Source organism: Episyrphus balteatus, chromosome 1, assembly GCF_945859705.1.
Source record: "Episyrphus balteatus chromosome 1, idEpiBalt1.1, whole genome shotgun sequence".
Taxonomy (NCBI): Eukaryota; Metazoa; Arthropoda; class Insecta; order Diptera; family Syrphidae; genus Episyrphus; species Episyrphus balteatus.
In genome coordinates, this window is record NC_079134.1 from 109,423,937 (window position 1) to 109,445,699 (window position 21,763).

At 31.5% G+C, this 21,763-nt stretch overlaps 1 protein-coding gene across 10 annotated transcripts in view; it reads right to left on the bottom strand.

Moving 5' to 3' along the window:
• The window catches only part of LOC129907712 (transcription factor collier), a 153,594-nt gene that overhangs the window by 75,750 nt on the left and 56,081 nt on the right, over window positions 1-21,763 (bottom strand). For all 10 annotated transcript variants that reach the window (XM_055984040.1, XM_055984039.1, XM_055984049.1 and 7 more), the window contains 2 exons: window positions 16,206-16,279; window positions 3,253-3,321 (listed from right to left, as the gene is read on the bottom strand). In XM_055984040.1, the coding sequence (XP_055840015.1) occupies window positions 3,253-3,321; window positions 16,206-16,279 (143 nt within the window). The remainder of the gene's footprint in view (window positions 1-3,252; window positions 3,322-16,205; window positions 16,280-21,763) is intronic.

Below are 21,763 nucleotides of genomic sequence, written 5' to 3' on the forward strand. Positions count from 1 at the left end.
CTATCCCCAGCGGCTGCCCATTTTTTCTTTTTTTTAAATAAATTGATCCTTTTTTTTTTAGGTTGAAACAACTTTGATTTAAAGATGTTTTCTTGTTTTCTACTTTGATTTTAAAATTTTCGTCGTCAACGCAAAACTATTCTGAAAAATAGTTGAATCAACGTGGTTTTCGTTGATTTTAAGTTGTTTTTTTCCTCAGTGTAGGTACATAAATATATGTTACATAAAAACATTAACGTTATATGTCTATGGATAAATATTTGCCATTGCATTTTTTTCGTGATTTTAAAAATTAATTGAAAATTGAAGTTTCTGTTTGTTTGAAAAACAAGAGCAAGTATATGGGACTCAGCCGTGCACTTTATTCATATACAAGCTTTTACTACATTTCCATTAACATTTAAGCTATGATTTTTACCTATGCTATATGCATGTCTGAAGAAAATATATGGTAACACCAAACATGTAACCACAAGAAGCGATTGAGAGCAAGTCACTTCACTATAGGTATAATAAAAATACATATACGGTTGAAATGTGGGTATAGGGTTTCTCCTTTCTTACAGCAATTATATTTGAATTAAAATTCTATTTGTCCTTGCATCATTATATTACAATTTATGTCTGTGTAGTTAGTAGTGTCTAATTTATTTTCTCAATTGCAGTTGACTTATTCAGTCGAGCGCGTGCTTAATGATAACTGTCATTGGGTTATAAACAAAATGGTCCTTCCTTTTTCTTTTCAAAGAAAGGGAATCCATGTTCATTTATACTCGCTGAAGTTTAGAGCGTGGTGCACATTACTTTATGCCAATTGCCAATGCCACCCCTTCTATTATAAACATCAACCGCAAGGAAGTTTTCAATTAAATTATCTAAGTAACCCTAGACTAACCCCAGCACAAAAGTGTTGTTAACAAGTTATGAGTAACTATAAACGTTCGGTGAAACTCCTCCTCGTGATCGCATTCTATTAAATGTATATACATATACTTATACATACACAAACACATGCTGCATGCAATACCACAACCCAACGTTACGTTATAACTTCTTAACTATTTGCAGCGTGGCACACGACAAACAATTTGTATTAATAAATTGAATAGATGCATCGCATCCTATCGGTCAACAAAAAGCCTACCAAAATATGATTTTTCAAAAAAAAAAAAAAACCGGGATGCAGGAACAGGACAACAAACATTAAACTGCTATCCATCAGGTAATCTAGCTTTGTACACTCACACTTTCTTGCAACTCAATTAGACAAACATAAAATTTGTAACTCATGGGGAAACATTGACATAACTTTTCTACCTTGTATGTAGTTGGAAGTGGGATGTTTCCAATTAGCATAATTTGTCTGACACGTGACTCGATCCGGCATGCAGTTTCAGCTTCAAATAGGCGGTACAGATGCGGCTTGTTTGTAGCAGGCATGATGAAATAGAAAATACGAATAAACATATTTTTTTTTTTGAAAAATCGGTATTGATGATGGGAATAACGTTGAAACGAAACTTTTAACATGTATTCAATTACATGGAAACCACGTAGAAGTTGTTGCACTCAATCTTTTGAACCATATTATGCGATGTATGTTATATGGAAGGAAACTCATGTTACCTCATTCGTCAGTTCCCTCATTTCGATGAGGGATTACATAATTGAAACTAAAAAATTTAAAACCGACAAACTTAAATGCTCTCCGTTCTCCCTTCAAGCAAACGAGTCCCGAAACTGCTTCCACCTAAATCGGAGCTCGGCCTCAATATAGGCTCCATTTCGGGTCAAATTAGTATGGAAATTACAATCACCACAATTGATGATAAGAAGTTCACAACCGAGAAAACGGACCTGAACACGTTGGTACCTACCCGGAACAGAACAGCAAACCTACTACAAACGGAATGGACTCATTTCACCAGTTAAAATATTAAAAACAAATAAAACACTTGATGTAGTTCTTCTATGAAAAAGTGATGGGAGATTGATCAAAATCAATCGCTGGGCGTATGGTGGTAAATGTCTGTTATCATCTTATGGCAAGTAGCGAAGGGCGAACAAAAGGAATCTCTTTTGCACAGATTCTAAACGGGTAATATTAATACTATAACTCGGACTCATACATTTACATTTAGAAACATTTAGCTCCATATCATATCATTTACATATATCACACCAAATAGAAACAGTATTTAAGTCTTTTTGCAATAAACGATGTTTATTTATTTTTTGTTCTTGTTTTGAGTTGTTTTTTGTTGTATTAAGACCAAAAACTTTATTAAAAACCAAGCTTAAAAAAAAAGAAGATAAGATAAAGGGGTTTGGATGGAGTCGGGGCATAAGAAGGGAATAATTAGTGCAGTTCCGGAGATTTGTTCTAAGTGACGATTTACTTATATGGAAGTCAAAGGAGGGCGTCGCTTCGTTCGAGTGCCTAAGCATTCTGGACATAGGTTCAAAGTGGCCATAATAAGGGGGGAGAGCGAAGACTTCCGGGATATGAGAGAATATGAGTCAATATTTCCTATGAGCAATTGATGGAAAAAGAGTGTGTCGGCTATTTGGCGACGCTGGGCTAAGGGTTACAATTCAATTAGATTCATACGGCTTTGGTAAGGGGTAAGTTGAATCTATCTTCCCAGGGAAGTGAAACGAATAAATCTTCTTTGGACGTTTCCAATTCTATGTGAATGATATTCATAAAAAGGTATGAACGTAGTTTAACATCATCGGCGAATAAAAGTGGATGGGAATGTTTTATTATATTATTTAGATCTTTGATACAAATTAAAAACAAAAAAAGGACCAATGTGGCTTCCTTAAACAACAAAATCTTATTCGCGAAATTATTTAATGTAAGTATAGGTACCTATATTGATTGACTGACTATGGCTTATGATGACATTATGAGCAAATATAAGTACATATATTCAAATAAAAATTCTTGTACCTTTTTGATTGCAATATACCTAGCTGAATTTCTAACTAATAAGAATTACTGAATATACATTACATTACAATTTATTTATTTCTACTACAATCTACAACGATGTCTCCTTAAAGAATGTTATACAGACTCACAGTAGACAGACTCAACCGAAGTATAAGCTTAAATGTGGTTGTCCTACAAAATGCATTATTAAAGAAAAAGCATTACATATACTCCTAGCTACGTCAGTATAACAAAGAAAAACAGGAAAATGAAAACTAATAGATATAAGAAGCTTAACATGTCATGTAGCTTACCGATCAATAATAACTGGGTCTGATGGTGTCTCGTTTCGATTTCCACAGCTTTTTTTATCACAACATCGACTGAAATAAATAAGTTTTAATAATTGTTAATTAAGATTCTGTTTTCTATAATAGTTATATGGTAAAATATGCATTTTAATAAGTAAGTTGTAACCTTCAACCTTAGCAAAAAGTTTTTCTTTTGTTATAAGGATGAAGGATTAAAAGAGTCTTTAAGAAAATTAGTAGAAAAGAGAGGGAGCAGGGCCGATTTTAGGGGGGGCAGCCTGAGCCGTCGCCCAAACTTTTACAAAAGTATATACATATAAATAACAGATCTTTCCAATCGATGTTTTAATTACATATATTTACTCTCACAAAAGCGCCCCCAATTTTTTTCTATTTTACTTTTTCAAAGGCGCTATTATTTTTTGTCCTAAGCAATTTGAAGAATGAAGGCGCCCCCCAATTTTGGGTTGATCTTCGTTCATCTTTGAAGAAAAGGTGTCCCAATTTCTTTTGAAAGACTCAAGCAATCCTTATATTCATCCAACCAATTTAATTTTTGCAAAGGCGCCCCTATATTTAAATCACTTAAAGCAGAAACATAATCACGCTTTGCCAGACGCGTCATCGCGTTACGTTGAGAAATCCTCAAAGCGCGCTTCTGTCACTTTGACTTCGAACAGCTGATTGATACATAAAACCTGCTGTCAAATAAAAAACAAACACAGTCACTTACAAAATTATTGGGCCAAGTCTTTATCTTGATTTAAATGTGGAAAAATGAAGAAGGATATTAATGTGTTCAAAAAATGCATAGAAATTGGTTTATTCTTTGATCCTATAGTTATAAAAACAAAACCAATCAAAATAAATTGTTTTTTAAACAGAACAAACAATAAAACTCAGTCTACTACATCATTAAATTATTGTTGTTTTTAATACGTAAATTGTTTTTATTGTGATGTCGATGTCGTTTTTTTGTGAAAAATCTATATAAAGAAACAAAAAAACACACCTAATAATAATTTATTTTTTTCTATTCACATTTGGCCCAATAATTATGTGGGTGACTGTAACTACATATGTCTGATAAATGTCAGAAAGCGAGCAAAAGTTCAGTCTGGTTGAACTGTTGCTCGCTTTCTTACGTTTCCTTACGTTTGTCAAAAAAAGCGTACGTAGAAAAAGAAGCATTGTGTGAGGTTACACAGGTTTCGTATGGTTGAACTTTTGTGTACTGTCATATTTATGTGTCAAAACAAAATTAAAATGGGTTATTTGTAAAATATTGTACTTTAAAGAATTAAATAGATAAAGATTTACATAGTTGCAAATATGTAAATAGATGCAAGCAACTTAAGCACTCTAAAACTTTCGGTATTTATTATTCTTATGTCCACAATTTTCATTTATTTGAAACTAGACGCGGGAACTACTCCCAAGCTCATTTCCCAACTCTTGAAAAATTGACAGCTCTTCCACTTCTCATAAAAACTGCGTTTGTGTATGAGAATAAAAAAAAATAGTTAGGAGCCTGCTGAAAGCGTTTATTTATTCGCACGAATATTCAAAAGAGAAATTCTCTACTTGATTTCAAAACAGAAGTCACTCAAAATGACTAATACTTACCTATGTCGTCTTCGAGTGCTTTCACTCAAGGATTCATTCATTCTTAAATCCAATAAAACAGTCCGAATCGCTTCCAATCAATTCTGAAATTTTATATCTGTATTGTTGAATAATCAAATAACTATTTTTTGCTTTTCTACTAGGAAACTTGGTTTGACGTATCACTCAAGAATTGACTCATTCTGAAATCGAATGGACCAGGTCAAATCGCTTCCACTTAATTCTGTTTTTTTATTTGTCTGAAATTTAAAATGTCAAATATTTGTATTATTTTTTTCTTGCAAACGAAAGTTATGGCGTTAGATTTGGAAAATTTTGAATTATTATTCGAAGAAAATGGTAATTTAATTTAAATTTCAGAAAACAATAAATTGTTGAATGAAAAACAAAAAAAAAACATTTGTTTGACATGTGAGCGAATTCTGATTTGAATTCTGTTTTGAAATCAAGAAGAGAATTTCTATTCTGAAAAGCGTTCTGCCTGTCATATTCGTGCGAATAAAACACTTTCAGAAGGCTTCTGAATGATTTCGGACGCTCCCGGAGAGCCAATCGAAAACGACATTAAATAATTAAACGTCAACAAAATTCTCTTAATGAAAAAAGAAAAAACATTTTTTTATTTTTCACTAAACAGAATTGAGTGGAAGCGATTCAAACTTTTTTATTGGATTTCAGAATGAGTTAATCATTTAGTGATTCCATTCGAAAACGACATTCGTGTAGTTGAAAAGATTTTGAAAAAATATTGTTCAAATAAAACCAACTGTACCTACTGGGTCTACTCTACATCTCTTTAAATGTGTTTAAACAAAAAAGTTAGAGATAAAGGTAAACTGCACAAGTATGCTTTTTTTCGTGATTTAAAAAAAATTGTTTGGAACATTCACTACGGAAACGGCATAACTTCTTTTTTCTAAATATGATGCAACCCACATTAAAGAATTTTCGTTGAAACCTAACGCTCTTAGTTTTATTAATAAAGTTTTGTGACATAGTTTGTCAAAAGCCTTACTGAAATCAGTAAAGACACAGTTTACCTGCTTCCGTTTTTCAAATCAAAGTTTTGAGTTGTAATGAGACATCAGTGTTTTGCAGTTGTAAACTGTAAATAGGATCACAGTAACAAAGAACAATATCAAAAATGACCTCAAAAGTTTTTCCAATTTTTTTGAAAAAAAAAATTAATTTAGTTTTTTGTTTATCTTAAAGTTTTTCGTTCATATAAAATAAATTTTTCGAATTGTTCTTTAATAAAATTTGAAAGATTCAAAAAGTACAATTCGATACACTTTTTATTTCACTTTCGATACAATGCTCAAAGACGATTTTTTAACCCTGGTACCTATGAGTTAGTTTATTTCGTTGATTGCTTGTGAAGTTTATCATGAACGAACAGCGCTCGTTCAACTGGTGATTAAACTATTTGGTTTTGATCAAGTTGAATGTGCGCGACTAGCCTAACGCTCTATCTACAACTGATTTTACTTTTTGTTAATACTCTGCGATCTATGAATCCCATTACTCCTTGGTAGCTTTCGGGCGTCACTCCCAAGTAGGTGACACCCAGGGCGGTCCTCCCTCTCGCCCTCTCGCCCCCCCCTCCTCGCTACGCCACTGCGCCCGATGAAGAAGCAGGAGTTTGCAGTCATCATGAACTACGCCGTCATTTTATCATTAAAAAATTCACATTTACCTAGATATTCTGTTACCTACTGATATTCAGAAAAAAAAATTGAAAATAACAGCTATCAAATTAACATTTTTGAGTGACAAAAGTCGTCCAACAATTAAAATATCAATTTCGATATTAATATCATATCATTATGACAATTTTCAATTTCATGCTAATAATGAAAATTTTACTTTGACAATTTAAATATCAATATGGACTCGATTTTACGTTTCAGTTTTATTTTATAATGATATTTCTTTCTTTTTATTTTTTAATTTATATAAGTACCTAATTTGTTTCTTTTTTTCTTTAAAATGAAAGTGAATTTTCTTTATAAATACAATATTAATGGTGATATTATTTTCTCTATTATACGTGGTAGGTATACTTGTGTTATTATTTTATGCCAAACTATGTGATTGTGAAGTAAAATCTTATTGCCGAATAAAATGTTAATTTGATTTAAAAAAAATGTTAAATTGATATTGTTTTTTTTTTCGGTGTAGGTATACTAAGTTAAACTCGATTTTGTGCCTACAAGGTGTTATTACCCCTTAAGTCCAATAAATCTGCTGGAGCTGGAGCTGACGACCTTACTGCCGAGCTATATAAAGCAGCAGGAGATGGATTGGTTAGGACACATTGGAAAAACGTTACCATCGACAGCAATAACAGCAAGGTAGTATAGTATAGAGCTGGCTGGTGAAGTTTGTTGGTTGAGGCCCAAATCCACAGCGGGTTGTAACCGCCTTACGGCGCTGGTCACCCCTAATAAGCAACCTAGTCCCAGAGCAATATACATATTTGACGACTGAAAATTTATCTTTTCAAAGTGTGAAAAATGTATCCTCTGCTAAATATTTTACGCATAATTCACACACAGTGGTATAAAAAGAAACAACAACTTCTTGTGAAGTGACTTCAACTTCTTGTGAGTTTTGTTAAAGCTCTATGCAAAAAGAGTGTCAAGACTTACCTACTTCTTTCTTTCTGGACTTCTGCATTAAATTTTGAGTTTCGCACCATTTTGTCTTACCAAAAATAGATAAAGGTAATGTCTGTAGAATTTGCTTTTGTGTATATAGGTACCTATATATATTCAGCTTATAATGAAGTAGTATTTGTGTTTCTTACTACCAAAAGGTACAAGAATAATGTGTAGGAAGGAGTAGGTAAATATTTCGTTGAACTATATTGTATACTAAATGTGTTCTATATCATGTTTAGACTTTGGTCTGAGTGAAGTTCAAAGAGGGTTCATCTGTGAAAGTACATTCAATAATTCCCCAGTGATTTCCTTTCTCTCAAGAGGGTGAAAACCAAAGTGATATCGAAATAAATATTCACTCTTCCATTTTTGTCTTTTTTTTTTTGTTGTTAGTTTTTTTTGTTTTTGTTTTGATTAATCTTATACAGGGTGTTTAAACTTTAGAGTACACAGATAACAACTATGTAATCAGAATCAGTGACAAGCCTTAAAATATAAATATATTATTTTTATACGAATGATTTCCGTGAGTTTATTAAACTCAATTTTTACTGACTTCCAAAAAGGAGGAGGTATTCAATTCGTCTGTATTTTTTTTATGTTTGTTACCTTTTGACGAAGTGAACCAATTTTGTTAATTCTATTTGTATTGGAAAGCTGGTGGCTGCAGTGTGGTCCCATTTCAATTTCGTTCACTTCTAGCGATAGAAACTGTGAGAAAAACCATAAAACCCAGTTTTGATCCATGAAAGTCGGTTTTGTTTTTTTTTTATAAAAATGATTATATAATTGAAGGTGTTATTGCCATTCATTTAGTGTCCTTAGTTTAGAGCTGGCCTCTGATCATTTTTCTAAATCTCCCATTTTGATACAAAAACTCATAAACCAAAAACTTTAAACGACGATTACTCAAAACTTGAAATATTCCGCTTAACCCCTTCTCATTCTCAACGCTTCAATTGGTCAAAGTCCGGGTTTGTATCGCAAGGTGAGGGCAAAATGACATTTTTTTTTCCAAATATCTGACGAACTTTTGATTTGTTAGGGTGATTTAGAATGAATTAAATTTAAATACCTATCTTTAAAATGAGCTCTTTATCGTTATTGTAACCATCATATTGTAGAAGCAACTTAACTGCTGGAACACAATGCAAAATCTGAGCCGTAGCCGTAACTGGAATCGGAAGAGCTGTCACAAGTTGTCGTACGTTTCACAAAAAGGACGCACAAAATGTGTCGTACGGCTTTTTGATGTTTTATGGTATATTTGTAGTTTAAGCGGCCCATAGACAAGACACTTGTGTTCACACTTGTGCGCACATTTGTGTGTACACCGCACCACAGACGGCACACCGATCATGACACCGACACAAAAAAATCAAAAAGTTTTGATTTTGCCGCTCCGGTGTGCACACAAGTGTGGTGTGTATGGGCCGCTTTACAACCACATCAAATTTCTCAAAAAATAATTTTTTGGTCACATTTTTTTTTTATTTACATATTTATCCACTTTTTTTTATTGAAAAACTATAAAAATATATAATCACCAAGTTATTCCCGTCAAAAATGCAAACGTCACATGTGTGGTACGTAAAAGTTAAAAGTTGGTCAACTCTTCCGATTGCGGCTGGGGCTCCGACTCTAGTTCGTACATTAAATAATTTGACAGCTATTCCAGCTACGACTCCGACTCCGGCTCCGACAGTAACGTAGAAGTCAAGATAACCGATTTTTTACCGGGGATTTTTTTATCGGTGATTTCAATAATCCGAATAAACAAACAAAAAATCTTAGAGGATATAATATATGGAGTGCTTGTGCTGTTAGTTCCGTGAAGCTTTTATAGAGGGCTCTAGTTTCTTTAAGTTTTTCGATGAGTGCATGCCTCCATTTTATTTTCATTGGATGGCTGTCATCAACAAGCGTGTTTATTACAGCTGCGGAACCGGACTCGCACTGAAAAACGAAGGCAGCGACCCCTATCCATGTATATTATATCCTATAAGCAAAAAATTAAACACAAAAGTCTCCAAAAAGAAATTAGCTTATCATATTAATTGGAACACTCATGTTATTTTACTCCCCGAAAGCCATATACAGCTTAACATTAAAGCTTTAAAACTTTTGAATTCGATATAAGGACAAATAACATATAGATATAAAACTGCTTAGGGCAAGGTCGGGATGATTTGACAGGGAGGAGGAATTAACATTAGTACTTTTCTTGAAAACTACTGATTGTGCTTCATTTTAAATCATGAGCAAATGAAGATAGTTACGATGGGTGTGAGTAGTAAAAAACTGATCAGTGTGTCTTTAGGGCTGATCGTTGTTGCCCGCTCCAGGGCACTCTGAGTCTTGTCAATCAACTGTCAAAAAAATCAGAGTTACTCGGGTTTTCATTTTACATCGAACACTTCGGAGCTTAAGTTAAATCAGCTGATTTTTGTTTTCAAATTTTTCAAGTTAAGCCAGAACCATAATTGGCGGATGGAGTCGCAAGCTACTGTCAATTTTTGTTGTTTTCTTTGACTTTTCGATAAGTTTTCATCCGTCGAGTGCGGTTGCGACCGCTGTTCCCCTCCGTTTCATCCGACGCTTCAGTCAGTTATAATTCTGGCTTTATACTTCTTTTGAAGCGTTGGGTACGAAAATTTACTTTTTGACAAGAACTTTCAAAGGGATTAAACCCAGTGCGGCAAGAAAGTATAACAGAAGCGCATTCTTTTATTCGCCAATGTTAACTACTGTTAATAATAGCTAAATTGTATCGTTCCGAAATGAGAAAAAAGTTACAAAATGTAACAACATCGTTCCTGAATGCAATGTTAAGATGTAAAATAGTTACACTTTGTTACTTTTTGCAACCCAGCTTCTGGACTTGAGTTTCAATGTAAATCTGTCAAAAATAACTTAATGACGAAGAGACGGGAAGATGTGAGGAGGGAACTTTTTGTTTGTTTTCATATTTGAAATTATTTAATGGATATTTTTGTTTCAATTTGCTTACAATTCAATTTGAAAGAATTATTTCAGTACCAAATTAATTTTTTCTTGTTTATTTATTCATAAAATTGATCTGAAACAATTTTGTTTTGATAGATCAACAAAATGAAAAATGAGTCGTTCCGAAATAAAAGTTGAAATTTTATAACAAAATCTTACAACAACACAACAACTTAATTTAACTTAATTTTATAAAAGAACGGGCCACAGTCCTGAGATCGATGACAAAGTCAGCTCCAGTTTCGTGACGAAAAAAAAAAAATGTAGCTGCTGTTTGCTGCATTCCGATCAAAAATATTTTCGTGTGCGAAATAAATCTGTGAAGTATTTATAAAGTAAAAATTAAAATGGAAAATAATGAATTGAGTATGGACGAACTTCATTTCAAAGAAATGAAAAGTTAAAAGACATAAAAAAGCCGGCACTGATTAAAATGAGAAATTAATACCAAAACAATATGTTTTGCGTGAAAATAGTGAAATTCGTCCATAATCGTTTCAGTTATTTCCATTTTTATTTACCGACTCCCAAAAAGGAGGAGGTATTCAATTCGTCTGTATTTTTACTTGCGATATAGGTATACTATAGGGCAAGTTTAGGATTCGTAAAAAAAATCTAACTCGAGATAACAGTTTTACATGACATTACGATGATGGAGAATGCCAAAAAAGTGGGTCCGGCAATTCTGTCTGTCTGTCCGTCTGTGTGTACCTCGAGCTACAGCCTAAACTAATGGAGCGATTTCTTTCAAACTTGGTAGTTAACAGTTTTGGGTAATTGCCCAGAGGACAAATTGAAATTTTTTTTAGGACCAAAACTAACGGTACCTGTCATATAACGGAAATAGAAAAGTTAATTTTTTTCAAAAACGGTTCAAACGATTTTAATTAAAATTTTTGTTGGTAGTGAAGCACATAAAAGCTATTAACGGTACCTGCCATAGAACGGTTTTTTTGATTTATGAATTTCTCGTAAACGACAAAACAGATTTTGACCAACATTTTTATGCAGAAACGTTTAAATATTCATTATTTGAAAAAAATTTAAATTTTTTAAAAAACACATTTTTGGATTTTTAAAAAATGTTTCAAAATTTTTTTTTGAAAAATCAATTTTTAGGAAACGGGTTGGTAAAAAATTTTGAAATTTCGTTTTATGTGTAAATTAATTATTTTTGAAATGGCATACCAACTTTTATTTTTAAAAATGGCATACTTAGTTTTTTGTAAAAGATCATTTAAAACGGTATTTAATTATTTATAAAAACAGGTTTTATTTTTTTTGCACCACTTATGAAATTCCGTGAAAATATCAAATTTTAAATTTTCCCTTATTTTAACATTAGAGTAACTTTTACCATAAGAGCAAGTACGTGCGACCCCAGTCGTGCAATTTATTTTTTTTGTGTTTGTTACCTCATTACTTTGGACTGAGTGAACCAATTTTGATAATTCTTTTTGCATTGGAAAGCTGGCTGCCATATGAACTACTAGAAAAACCATAAAACCCAGTTTTGCCATGGAAATAGGTTTTGTTTTTTTTGATAAAAATGATTATTTTGTTTTAAATCACTGAAAACTAAAATTTAAATTTATTACACACGCGAAAACATTTATTTCGGAATGCTCCAAAAAGCAGCCACATTTATTTTCGTCACAAAACAAAACTGACGTTTGTCAGCCAACATTACCAACATAACTTTAGAGTAGGGTGTCCATGTGGGACCTTACTAAAAAGAAAACTCTCGAACCGTTTGAAAAGAGGAATTAGAAGAAAAACAAGGTACAAAAAAGAGAGCAATTGATAAAAAGAGGAAAGCCAACGTAACATAAACAATGCAAATTTATTTTTCCTAAACAGTTACTTATAAGTAGGGTATCTAGGGCACAGGACTAGCTGATCAGGAATTACTTCTAAAACGAAAATTTTTTTTCACCTCCTGAGTTATTGTAAATCTTTTGAATGTCTTTTGGATTAACATCCAAACACCTCTTTTTTCTCGAATATTCGTTTTATTTTTAGTAGTGTGAACCGACTTTTTTACCAGTCAATATTTTTTGTCGACATTCTGCTAACCGATTACGATCGGCTAAAAAAAACGTCGACTTCACACCGCAGAAGTAAAATTTTGCAAATACAAACAACAAACATTTATTTAAGTTGTTTAAAAGTACCTAGATAAATTCATTGAAATAAGCACAAATGGAGTTTAAAGACAATCTAATCTAAGATCGACGTAGAAAAATAAAATGTAAAATAGATCGAAAACAAAAAACAGAACATTATCTCTTTTAAATTTAAATTACAGATTTTCGGAGTGGAAAATCTAGAAAAAATAATAAACATTTTTGGAGTACGCAAACACGATTCGGGCCCAAACCAAATAGGTATTCAAATTTGTTTGTTTTTGGGGCGTACCGAAACGAATGTAAAAATAATAAGTTGGCGCCATTTTTGCTTTTTGCGTTAGAATATTTTTTTTTGTGAATGTGTACAGTAGTTTCTTATTCGTGAAAAATCTCATTTCTACAAATTTGGTATCCACAAACTACAACTCACATTTGGCATGATTTTGATAACTCTGAATTCCGCGCTCTGACAAAATAGAAAGGGTTGTCCAAAGTCCCTTTAGAGAGCGGTCAAAAAGACGGCGAACACAGAACGAATAACTGTGGTTGAAAACAGAGCCACAAAAAACGCTTCACGACGAATTTGGAGCGACCCAGAGTGCCCTAGAGTTCGCAACGAACAAACCTTTTGAAGTTCTTTGAAGTGGATGTTTTTTAATTTTATATAGCTGGTTAAGGCTGAGTGGACCACGTAAAAATCGGGTTATCGTTTACAAATCGTCGAATAACTTTTACATTTTTAAAGATAATTGAATGAAATAAATTTTATTATTTAGATAATAAACAAGGCTAAATATCTTCATCCCCACAATTTCCAAATTTGTGCACTTGTAATTAAGAGAGAACAAAACATGATAAAATTTTCGTTCTTTTAGAACGAACTGAAAGACATTGGTTTGTTTCTTAGTTAGACAAAAATTTTTATTTTTTTTATTTCTATTTTGGATTGAGGTTGAATCAAACTACGGAGTAAAACTATTTTGAAAAACTAAAAATGTATTTTTCATAGAAAAAAATTAATCGAAACTGAAGCTATTTTTCCTTATGTTACAATGTTTGAACATGTATAACTTCTGCAATTATTGATAAAATTCATCGAAATAAAAAGAAATAAGTACCTCAACTCAAACTATTACATTGATTAGTTTAAGAAATTTATATTAAGTTTTAAGGTCTTAAACAACAAATAAATACTAAAAAGTCATTTTTTCTTAACTTTTTTTAAAAAAAGTGGTTTAATTTCTTTGTTTTTCAAAGTATGATTTTGATTTTTATTTTATTTAAAAGCTTAGTTTATGGACTATGGAGTAAAACTATATTTTGTTGGAAAATATTATTTTGTAACCCTCCAATCGCTTTTTAAGTAGCCCCAAAAACAATAAACTGTACTATGAAACCAGAATTTTTAGATTTTTTGTTATATTTATTTTATTTTTTTTCATTATTTTTACTATCAATATCAAGTTAGAAAATAAGAATTGCTATAATAGTTTTCTTACAATTAATTTTTGAAAAAGAGTCTACTTTCCATTTTTTTCCTCAGAAATTCATGGAATGCGTATGTATTGGAATTTGTAGTTCAAACAAATTCCGCTGGCGCTAGTTGTATCTCTCTCTTTATTATCTTCTATTTTGTTTCTACATGATCTCTCGCACTCGCTCTGTCGAGTGGTTGTTTGGTGGTATAAAGAATAAGATGAACTTAGGTATCTGCATTCTACATATTGTTTGTACATAGGTTTTTCCATAAAAAAGGATTGGCGCCAGGCTAAGTGCATGCAAAGTGTTGTTGTATTTTTTTCGCGAAAATGAGAGGATACAGGAAATGGATCTCTCGCACGTTTGCAATGTATGGTATATGGTGTTGCGTGGTAGGTATATGGAATAGGATAAACGAGTTTTTTTTGTATTCTTGTTTTTTTTTTTTTTAAACTGGTTTATTTATCTCTTTCATAAATTTATGATGTTGCATGTTAGGTATTCTTCTGAGCAACTGTATGGATATATTTTTTTCTATGAAAACAAAATTTGGAAAGACAGGCAGTCTGTTGCGCAAAGCAAAACCGCAATATACACTTGCAAGGCTTGCAACCCTTTTTTTTTTGCTATTTCCTTGATGCTGATTTGTTTTTTCTACCTAAATAGACTTTAATTTTATGACTTTGGTCCTCTAGAAAGGGAAAGAGAATGCAAATAAAGATACCGAGAGAGAACTGAGTTGAGATGAACGTTGAACGTGGCGAAGAAAGGTCACTAATACACACAAACTCATTTACATGAAGTCTGAGTTCGTCATTCGGGGACACCCACTCTTAAGAGCTGCTCAAAAAAACCGCAACAATGCAAAGTAATTTTAATCTTATGGGCTTTAAAAATGTTGTTTTTTTTATTATTAAAATATAACCACACAAAATTGACATACGTTAATATTTTTAAACGATTTGTAGTATTCTGACCTTGAAGATTAAGAAAAAAGGCATTTTTATATAAATACCGAACTAGGATTATGCAGTTGATGAGATTTATATAATAACACTAACTAGCGAAAAGCACCTTGGACCCAGGGGCGTACACTCCCTTGGGGCAAGCGGGGCGACGCCCCGGGGCCCCCGACCGACCTCAGGGCCCCCACTGGAGACAATGCAGAGAAGGAAACTGTTAGCATAAATTGAGTTACGAAGTAAATTGAAATGTATTTGAATCACTTCGGATACAATGGAGACAAATTATGTCGTTCAGTGTAATGTATAATGCATTGGTAGCCACACAATATACATATGTATATTGATCTGATAAAAAATTATAATTTTATCTAAGGGCCCCAAAAAATATTACTTTTAGGAACCCTTTAGTTGAGAGGCAATCAAATATTAATTTGGGGGCCCCAAAATCTTTTAGATACTAAGGAGAACAAAAATATTCATCAAATTTTCTGATGACATCACAAATATTATTTGAGGATCCTCAAAAGCTATTACTTCAGTGGTTCAAAACAACCAAATGGAAAATTAAATATCAATTTAGGGGCCTCTAAGCACTTAATTTTGAGGCCCCAAAAACAATTTATCAGGGGCCCCAAAAGAAATAAACTATGTTTGATGATGGAAAATCAAATGTGAACACATTACTTCAGAACAGAGGCCCCTAAGCTTCAAAAATTTTTATTTTAGGGGCCGCTAAATATTTAATTTTGGAGGCCCCTAGAACAAGTTTTTACTACTTTTATGATAGAAATTTTAAGTAAGTATAGCAAAGTGCGTTACGAACATATTAATAAATTAAAATAAACCTAAAAATAAATAAGCCATACAAAAAAAATGTGTGGCGTATACGTACTTTTTTTGTATCTTAGGGGCCCCCAAATATCAAAGGGGCCCCAAAATTAAGTCTTGTCCCGGGGCCCCCACAACTCAACGTACGCCACTGCTTGGACCCACAAAAGACACAACTCAATTTCATTTGATAAATGGCAACATAAATTTCAGCCAAAAATTGATTTACATAATGTATTTAAATAAAAAAAAAAACTCACCTGCACATAACTTCGTGAGTTAATAATACTCGGCACATTTCCGGATTTTTATCTTGCCCTTCGTATACAATTGCCTGAAATTAGAAAAATTATTATTCTTTTTAAGTAAATATGGAACTAAAAACGTTGTAAATTCGGCATGTTGGCGGTGTTTTCTTAACAAAAGTATATTCACAAAGCTTTGTCTAAACTCCCATACGTGTGTCCAGATATTTACACATGGCGGTATAATTCCTTCATTATTTTACCAGACTTTTTCCAGTATTTGCTCGTTTTTGGATAGATTGATATCTTTAACAAACCTCAAAGTAAAAATAAGCAAGTAGTACCTACCTTTTGTACCCTCATGCATGTGTAACTTTCCTTAAATACATATATAGATATCTCACGATGATGAGGGTGAGCGGTAAGATGGAGTATTAGTTTAAACAAGAGAAGGACATGTTATTGATGTACCTAACCTATAGCGTTTATTTTATTTACGCAGTGTAATTAGATACACGTAGTTCATGGCCTGCAATTGCAGTCGATTATAAGTTAAAATCGAACAAATATGTACCTACGTATGTATACAATACAGTAAACTAAAATTATGTAGATACATTTCAAACGTATGTATGTGTCCAGTTGTGTCCTAATAGGGTATAAAAAAGAAAACATTTAGGTAGATCTTTGCACGAAATATATAAAATATGACTGAATTAAGTCAAGAATTTCAAAAATAGTGATTTTATTTACACATATTTTTTCCACTTGGACATGGATTTCAATCATTCTTACATGTTAATTTTAGTAAATACGTCACGTTTTTGCCTGAAGAACGTATCTACACAGCAAATGGGTGCATTCACGAATGTAGTGACTACGTTCAAGTAGCTTTTGGAATGCGAATTTGCACCAAAAAGCTGGTCAAACTTGAACTGACATATTTGACAGATGAAAACATAGTTTAACAAAAAAAAATTTGTGTTTTTGCTTTTTTCCCTTTCATAATTTTTCAATTTCATAATTAATATTTAAATACTTTCATCAATTCCACAAAAAAATTAAATTAAATACAATAATTGTTTCCATCAAACATAGGTAGGTACACTACGTCAGAAGGGGAAATTTTAACTTATTTTTTAGTTGTTTCAGCCAATCAGAACGAGTACCTAGACTACGTAAGATTCGTGAATGCGCCCAATATAAATTGAATAAAAGGAAATCAAGTTATGTTTAAGACATATTGATTGAGTTGTTTCTAAACTAAAACCCTTGTATCTATTCTTTCTGTACGTTTTAGAGCAATGTTTAAGAGAAAAAACAAATCTTAAAAAAGTAACTCAAACAAAAGTTGCGACAAAAAAGAAGTTGCGTGGAGCCGGCGATTTTTTTTTAGCCAAAACACAGACAAAATGCAAAAGTCTTAATTTTATAGTCCGTTTTCACTACAGTCCAAATGAGACAATGTCGCAAATTATCTCATTTCAAATGTATAGGAAAATTTTAGAATTTGGAATTCGAAATTAGAAAATTTGGGATGAAAACAGGCTTTTAATAGGCATCATTCTTTCCGAAAAAAATGCCATTGCCAGTGAAGACTTTAACAACAATTTCTACCCCTCTACAAGGCTGTTTTCCAAGGGAGCACTTATTTCGTACAAGTAGCGCGGGCTTAATTAACGATCCTCTGTGTAACCGACTTGATGCAGAGAAGATGGCGACATTACTTTTTATTTAGTCAAATGCACCTCTTTTTAATTTCTCTCATTAAATACAAATAATAAAAATGTTATTTATAACTGTATCATCATTTAAATTTCATTTATATTATTTTTTTTAATAAGATCTTAAACATCCGTATCTGTAGATGTTAGCTTTCAAAAATCCGCATCCGCATTTGCACCCGCAGATGTGAAAAATTCTACATCCGTTTTTGTTTCAACAAAATTATAAATACTGAACAAAATATGAACAGCTTTTGAAATAATGAACATTTTTATGTTTTCGAACACAAAATACAAATAATGAACAGTTCATTATTATAATGAACGGATGGTCACCGTGCTCATAGCTTGTTTTCACTAGAGCCCAAATGAGAAAATTTCGCAAATCATTTCGAATTTCAATTTTAACCGTCCTGACATTCAAAAGAAACACGTTTCAAAACATTTTTTTATGTGTCTAAATTAATAAGCACGATAACTGTAAATGCCAAAAGCTTAGGGTTTCTCAAATTTCACCACTTCAAAAAAAAACTTTAAAAACAGTTTATTTTTACTGCATGCTTAAAGTAACAAATAAAAAAAAAACAAAATAAAATAAAAGTGACTTTAAGCTTGCATTAAAAGTAAATGCATTATATTCTTATAAGAAAAGTCACTCCAATTATACAAGAAAAACAAACTTTTACGACGACTTGATTCATTCTTCAAAATTAGAAAACTGTTGAAAACGTACATATATTGGGGTTTAGTACATTTTTTAAAAGATCCATCAATAGACAGTAAGTTTCTAAACGAGTACCTATCTACGATAAATGTGATTTTATTTTATGGATCTAGCCTTTATTTTTTTTTTCAAACGATGATTTTCAAAAAATGGTATTTTAACGAACTCATACTTTTGCAAGAAGTAAACAAAAATTTAGGAGTAAGTCCTATGTATGGAAAAGTTTGTATTTTACAATACAAAACGCTTATAAGAAACTCAAAAATTTCACGATATTTGTTTAACCGAGTGTTTTCTTATATTCTTAGAACGGATATGAGAAACAAGTTTCTTATAGTAGAGAAACTAAAGCAAATTATTATGGAACCCGGCCGAACAACTCTGATTTTGACGATTTTTTTTTTTTCAAACGTAGTTAATTAAAAATACTTTAAAGTCTATAGATTAAAAATTGCCGATTTTGCCGTTTTGCTTTTTAAAATGAAAATTAATTTCCATTTTTTTTGCTTAAATTTCATAAAACAAATAATTACAAAAGATTCTCTAGGTAATAAAGGAATAAAAATATGAGGGAATAAGAAACAATCTTCCATAATTTAACCCATAAATGCAATTTTCTCACAATCTGACTGACTGACAAACACAAAAAAAATATTTTGAAAACAACGGCAACACCTACAATATTTTAAAATACATTTTTAAAAAACCAGAAGCTCATTCTTATCTTTTAAATTCAGATCCACTAAATTTAATTAAGAGTTTTTGAGATAATGGTCCTCAAACTCAGAATTAAAAATAAAATGTTATTAAAAAAATTTAAAATGACTTTTTTCCAAAATTTTTCTGGTAAAATGTGAATTTATTTTTAAAAAATTTTTGGCCATAAATATTATCAGTTATATACTGAAGCAAAAAAGACAATATATATCACACTTTTGAAAAAAAAAAAAAATTACTTCAATTTTGAACTGTCATATTTGACAGATGAAAACATAGTTTAACAAAAAAAAATTTGTGTTTTTGCTTTTTTCCCTTTCATAATTTTTCAATTTCATAATTAATATTTAAATACTTTCATCAATTCCACAAAAAAATTAAATTAAATACAATAATTGTTTCCATCAAACATAGGTACACTACGTCAGAAGGGGAAATTTTAACTTATTTTTTAGTTGTTTCAGCCAATCAGAACGAGTACCTAGACTACGTAAGATTCGTGAATGCGCCCAATATGAATTGAATAAAAGGAAATCAAGTTATGTTTAAGACATATTGATTGAGTTGTTTCTAAACTAAAACCCTTGTATCTATTCTTTCTGTACGTTTTAGAGCAATGTTTAAGAGAAAAAACAAATCTTTAAAAAAATGAAATGAAATAATGAACTAAAACAAGAATTTAAGCGAGTTTCTACCTATTGTTTTTTTTATTTCAAAAAGTAACTCAAACAAAAGTTGCGACAAAAAAGAAGTTGCGTGGAGCCGGCGATTTTTTTTTAGCCAAAACACAGACAAAATGCAAAAGTCTTAATTTTATAGTCCGTTTTCACTACAGTCCAAATGAGACAATTTCGCAAATTATCTCATTTCAAATGTATAGGAAAATTTTAGAATTTGGAATTCGAAATTAGAAAATTTGGGATGAAAACAGGCTTTTAATAGGCATCATTCTTTCCGAAAAAAATGCCATTGCCAGTGAAGACTTTAACAACAATTTCTACCCCTCTACAAGGCTGTTTTCCAAGGGAGCACTTATTTCGTACAAGTAGCGCGGGCTTAATTAACGATCCTCTGTGTAACCGACTTGATGCAGAGAAGATGGCGACATTACTTTTTATTTAGTCAAATGCACCTCTTTTTAATTTCTCTCATTAAATACAAATAATAAAAATGTTATTTATAACTGTATCATCATTTTAATTTCATTTATATTATTTTTTTTAATAAGATCTTAAACATCCGTATCTGTAGATGTTAGCTTTCAAAAATCCGCATCCGCGTTTGCACCCGCAGATGTGTAAAAATCTACATCCGCAACATCCCTAGTTCGCATTATCATTTTGTTCCAAAAATTCGTTTTTGTTTCAACAAAATTATAAATACTGAACAAAATATGAACAGCTTTTGAAATAATGAACATTTTTATGTTTTCGAACACAAAATACAAATAATGAACAGTTCATTATTATAATGAACGGATGGTCACCGTGCTTATAGCTTGTTTTCACTAGAGCCCAAATGAGAAAATTTCGCAAATTATATCATTTCGAATTTCAATTTTAACCGTCCTGACATTCAAAAGAAACATGTTTCAAAACATTTTTTTATGTGTCTAAATTAATAAGCACGATAACTGTAAATGCCAAAAGCTTAGGGTTTCTCAAATTTCACCACTTCAAAAAAAACTTTAAAAACAGTTTATTTTTACTGCATGCTTAAAGTAACAAATAAAAAAAAAAAACAAAATAAAATAAAAGTGACATTAAGCTTGCATTAAAAGTAAATGCAGTATATTCTTATAAGAAAAGTCAATCCAATTATACAAGAAAAATAAACTTTTACGACGACTTGATTCATTCTTCAAAATTAGAAAACGTACATATATTGGGGTTTAGTACATTTTTTAAAAGATCCATCAATAGACAGTAAGTTTCTAAACGAGTACCTATCTACGATAAATGTGATTTTATTTTATGGATGAAGCCTTTATTTTTTTTTTCAAACGATGATTTTCAAAAAATGGTATTTTAACCAGCTGATACTTTTGCAAGAAGTAAACAAAAATCTAGGAGTAAGTCCTATGTATGGAAAAGTTTGTATTTTACAGTACAAAACGCTTATAAGAAACTCAAAAATTTCACGATATTTGTTTAACCGAGTGTTTTCTTATATTCTTAGAACGGATATGAGAAACGAGTTTCTTATAGTAGAGAAACTAAAGCAAATTATTATGGAACCTGGCCGAACAGCTCTGATTTTGACGATTTTTTTTTTTTCAAACGTAGTTAATTAAAAATACTTTAAAGTCTATAGATTAAAAATTGCCGTTTTGCTTTTTAAAATGAAAATTAATTTCTTTTTGAACAAACCATTTTTTTTGCTTAAATTTCATAAAACAAATGATTACA